Here is a 5,371-nt window from a genome sequence, read left to right as displayed (position 1 = left end):
GTCATATGCCGATATTTTAACACAGTGCAGTCACGCAACGTCAATGTCAATTTCACGAACTTGTGGCGGCACATCCTGTTTTGGTAACCAGATTTTTCCAAATAAAAGTTTTATTTAATTCAGTTCATATACAAATCAAACTTTTGCATGGGAACGCAAAACAATATTGCTAGGTGACGCAAAAGTTTTGCGAGGAAACGCAAAGGTATTGCTTAGGAATGCAAAAGAAAAAATAAACCATGTCCCCTCGCAGGTTATCTTCAAGACCAATTGGTTCTTTTAAATAAGAATTCTTTTTTTTTCAAGAAGTCATTGGTGGGCCAGACTGAAGTCACCCTTTGGCCTGATGTCACCCACGACCCCCAGTGTAGTAGTCCTGCTTTAGACTTATTTCAGAAGTGAAACGTGTGGAGCTGGAAGCTTCTGACCTTGATATCTGTGCTGCATCAGTAAAACGAGCGGCATGTTTCACAATACCTTCACATGCAATGCACAGATGAGCAAAGCAAAGTACCGTTACCCATTTGTGTGTTATCAGTTTCTAAAACAACACTAAATAATCAGTAATTCAAGTTTGGTTACAAGCAGACACAACTTTTCTTTTAACAGCTGTCATGACAATTTTCTCATATCTTGATATGTTTTTGAATAGATTTCCCAAAATCAGCAATCACAAACTCTACAGAGGTCAAAACTCTCTAACTCACATTTTTTGAAGGAAATTGTGTCAAATTTGAGAAAATAACGCTCTTYGAGATTTTTGCTGCCAAGTTTCCTTAATGATGTCAAATGATCTGAACTTTTATAGAACTTTATCAAGTCCCTACAGACTCCAAAGATCTTTAYGCTAAAGGCACACACACACATTCACACACTGATGAAGGTGAGCTACATTGTAGCCACAGCTGCCCTGTGGCACTGAGGCGGGGCTGCAATGCTCCTCTGACCACCATCAGCAAGGTGGGKGAAATGTCTTGCTCAAGGACACAATAASTAAAATGGTTGGAAAAGGGGGTCAAACAGGCATCCCACCGGTTAGGATGGCTCCCCTTACCACTCTTCCAGAGCTGACCAGTTTGATGTGGTTCTTTTTTTAAATGGGGTTCTGAGGAAAGCTTGTAAATTATGAGTATTTTGCTTGTTGCCGGCAACTTTTTGAATAATTCAAAAATGAAACAAAAAATAGAGTTTCATTGTGACCCAATTGAGTTGTGTCATTTATCAGCAATAGTCCAACATATCTGCAAAATGAAAAAAGAAATACAGTAGGTCTGCTTGAATAAAAAAGTTAGACAGTGTAAAACAAAATCATATGTAGTTTATCCACTTTCAAATTTTGGTGTAAATATCAATGGCAGTTTTAAATAGGGTTCCAGTTGTGGAGTTGTCTTTATTAAACTTTCAATGAGAAAAATTCAAAGACATATTAACTTCAACTGAACACCCTTGGTACCACTTTACAATAAGGCTCCCCTTATAGAAGGCTTATAGATAGTTTATAGATAGGTTATTAATTTATCTGTAAACACTTTATAAATCATCAATATGTGTTTATTATGCATTAATTAAGGACGAGAAAGAGACAAAACTGTTCGGTTTCTTGCCAAATAGTGAGCCAAATCTGTTCATGTACATATTACTTCTTAAGATGCTATATTAAACATTTCATGTTAGGTTTTTACCTTAATGTATTGAAAACATATTTTACATATACTATTGTACTGTATTACTGCATTGTACATATCCACAACTATCAAAGATAGCCTTATTGTAAAGTGTAAAACAGTACCCTTATGACATTTCTACATGTTTATTAGNACTGAACACCCTTGGTACCACTTTACAGTAAGGCTCCCCTTATAGAAGGCTTATAGATAGTTTATAGATAGGTTATTAATTTATCTGTAAACACTTTATAAATCATCAATATGTGTTTTTATGCATTAATTAAGGATGAGAAAGAGACAAAACTGTCCGGTTTCTTGCCAAATAGTGAGCCAAATCTGTTCATGTACATATTACATCTTAAGATGCTATATTAAACATTTCACATTAGGTTTTTACCTTAATGTATTGAAAACATATTTTACATATACTATTGTACTGTATTACTGCATTATACATATCCACAACTATCAAAGATAGCCTTATTGTAAAATGTAAAACAGTACCCTTATGACATTTCTACATGTTTAGTAGTCATTAATAATAGATTTATAAAGCATTTACAAATGAATTAATAACCTATAACTATTTATAAGCCATCTATAAGGGGAGTCTTATTGTGAAGTGGTACCACACCCTTTATTATCTGGTGCCAGATGGAGAGAGAAGAAGTCCCTGTCAGGCACAAGTCTTTGCACAACTTCTCCCGTTTCCTGTCTCTCACATGAGGAAGACTACTTGTCAATTTAAACACCTATGGTATTAACCAACAAGTAATTCAGGAAAACATGTTTCAAAGCAGCCTGTGACCAATGGTTCACTCTGCCCCGCTTATGTTACACAATGTCAGGTCAGTAAAAGTTACTGTTGCTTTCTTTCAGCCTTGCATCAGTCACAATTAAATGCACACAGATAATTTTATTGAGAAACAATAAAATACAATAGTTTCAAAATGGCAATGATCCGCTTCGGTCCTGGACCCACTCAGCTTAGCTGGACTATGTTTTCCTCCAAACTGATGGTTATTCAAAGAGCAACTGTTTTAACAAATAAGATACTGATTGTTTATAACCACTCCACAAACCCCCACTATGGGTATAGCATCACAAGTGGACTTGGTCTTGTACGTTTCTGGTTTTAATGATTGGAAGCTGTCAACCCAACAAGATTTTGGATGCTGTTTACTTCTTTCTTACTCTGACCTAAAGTCTTTACCTTCAGTCCAAAGAGTTTTAAAAGTTTGGGTTTTAAAGTAGGAACCTAAACCAGTCACCTCCCTCCAACTTGCTGACTTGAAGTTGTTTCCTTGGTAATCTGGTTTGAAACTTACGGCGCTTATTCAGTCGTGGTTGTGTTGATGCCTTTTTTCTCATGACATCCAAATTAAAGTGCTATTCTGAAACAGTGATTGGGCCTTTCATCATTTTTTATTACATTACATTTCATTATCAATTGATAGCAATATAATTCTTCTTAATAATCTCTGTTCACATTAATTTCAGGTTTTTCTCGCTGCCTTTTATTTACTGCTCAAATACATACAACYTGAAATTATTTATATCCATAATCATAAACAATACAAGTCAGAGAAATTGTCCCAGAAATAACGTGGAAATATTTTAAAACAGCAATTATTGAAGCTGATATTTACTGCAGATTGACATGTTAACAATCTTTTTTCTTCTTTTCTGTCAGAACACTCAGCCATACACAACATCAACATATTAACATTTGGTGAAGAGGATGCAAGGGAATACTTCGTCTTCAAAGGTCAGCTCTTTTTTTACACTATGTGCTGAAAAACAACTGTATCATATTTTTTCCCTTTTTTCCAACTACTTTGCTTTGTAAAATTTGAACCAGACAATTTAGACGAAATCCTGTGATATTCACACCTCTGTTTCTCGTTTTAGCACTGTCATTGGACCAATTATCACAAGAGACAATGAGCCCATTGTTGCTTCAAGAAATGTGAACACTTTCAAATAAAAGTGTAAAAAGATGTAGAATACGTAAAGCACGTCTTCCTTGAGGTGCCCAAAAACACCAAGGCTCCGAGCAGCCTGTGAGGAACTTCGTCATACCCCTTGTAATAAATCTATTTTCATCCCCCCACCCCCCCAACTTTGAGATGGAGCTCAGCTGTTTCTGCATTTGGATTAATGCTTGGAGAGTGACTGATTGGTGAGACAGATGTGCTGCAAAATACCAAACAGGAGAAGGAATGATCAAAGGACTGGGGAAGTGCAGACGTTGACAGCCCTCAGGATTTTTTTTAATTTTTTTCTTTGTCCTTTTTTTTATTATTGTCAGATGTAAAATTATGTGCAAAAACTGTTTGTCTTTTCCAGTGTACATGAAAACTTTATTTGTGCTGTTGGTAAACCCTCTCATAGAAAACTCAACAAGGCCAAAGGTTGATGAGGTAAAATATATGGTGTGACGATGAAACAGATGCTTTGTGAAAAAAAAAAAACGTTTTATAAAAAAAAAAAAACAGCTTGTGYGTCTTGACAYATTTTCCATTTTGTCCGTAGGGTACTTGTATGCCTTTGATTCCTTCTTTGTGAATCTAGCTCGGTAACATCTAAGCTACCCTAGAACTAATGAATTCACCAGAAATGTGAAATCAGTAGGTTCTTTTCAATACTTGAAATGCCTTATTTATGTTCAGTCATTCACAGGATGATGCTGTACATACGAAGACGTTCGTTGGTGTGTGCTGGATTCCATTAAAGTCATTGTTCCTGGAATTTTGTCATTTAGTAAAATATGAACCTGCAGACGTAAAAACATTTTTCCAACACTGAAGGATGTTAAGATTTGTCCGGGCCTGAAAATACATAAAAACATACATATTTACAGAAGCTTATGTGCGCCCATAAATTATACCTAAAGATGTCCTTTACAACACACAACTCATTGAAATTTATCTTTTAAAAAACAATATGCAAATAGTTACTGTATCTGCATTTTTCTGGGTAAACTGCAAACAATAAGTTAATAAATTGAGTATATAAAGCAGGGCTATTCAACTAAATTGCTCCAGGGGCCACAGTTACTCAAAGTCAACAGGTCTGGGTTAACTGGGGGATGTGGGGTTGCATCCTGAGAGAGTTGGGGTGTTTCCCTCTAATGTTAGGTGAAACACTGCAGTATATCAGATCATTACTGTTTTTACCTTTTAAATTAGTTTATTATGTTGCCTTGAATTAGAAATTTTACATTAACAAACGATTTGTAGGTGCTGATTGGTGGTCCAGATAGAAGTCACATGTGGGCCGGATGTGGCCTGTGGGCTGCTAGTTGAATAACCCTGATATAAAGTAAGGAAATATTTTTTGTTGTAGCAGTGATTCTGTTAGAAAGTGTGTTGAAATGGTGCCATCATCCATCCATTTTATTTTTCTACTTTTCCTTTCCTGGTCATGGCGGCAACAGTGACCCCGCTACAACCAGGATGACCTGAGGCCCCTTTCCAACAGTCATTGTGTGAGAACCAGGGTACACAAGTCCATCACAGAAGTTATGGCACATTTGTTGGTAAAATTTATTTGTAGGTTGAGCAGTAAAATGAGTTTGTTGGCTGCATCCATGAAAGTCTTGTCAAATTCTCTCTCTCTCTCTCTCTCTCTCTCTCTCTCTCTCTCTCTCTCTCTGATGATGATGATGACTCTTAATTTAAGAAGGGGTTATCTGCGGAATC

At 36.2% G+C, this 5,371-nt stretch overlaps 1 protein-coding gene across 2 annotated transcripts in view; it reads left to right on the top strand.

Moving 5' to 3' along the window:
• The window catches only part of LOC106519303 (protein FAM19A1), a 54,691-nt gene extending 50,273 nt beyond the window's left edge, over positions 1–4,418 (top strand). For both annotated transcript variants that reach the window (XM_014010905.1, XM_014010906.1), the window contains exons 5-6: positions 3,361–3,435; positions 3,579–4,418. In XM_014010905.1, coding sequence (XP_013866359.1) covers positions 3,361–3,393 — 33 coding nt within the window. In that variant the 3' untranslated portion in view covers positions 3,394–3,435; positions 3,579–4,418. The remainder of the gene's footprint in view (positions 1–3,360; positions 3,436–3,578) is intronic.
• The last annotated feature ends 953 nt before the right edge of the window (positions 4,419–5,371 follow it).

Source organism: Austrofundulus limnaeus, unplaced genomic scaffold, assembly GCF_001266775.1.
Source record: "Austrofundulus limnaeus strain Quisiro unplaced genomic scaffold, Austrofundulus_limnaeus-1.0 Scaffold75, whole genome shotgun sequence".
Lineage (NCBI taxonomy): Eukaryota > Metazoa > Chordata > Actinopteri > Cyprinodontiformes > Rivulidae > Austrofundulus > Austrofundulus limnaeus.
The sequence above is the reverse complement of the archived record's forward strand: the minus strand, read 5'-3'. Positions and strand labels throughout refer to the sequence as shown.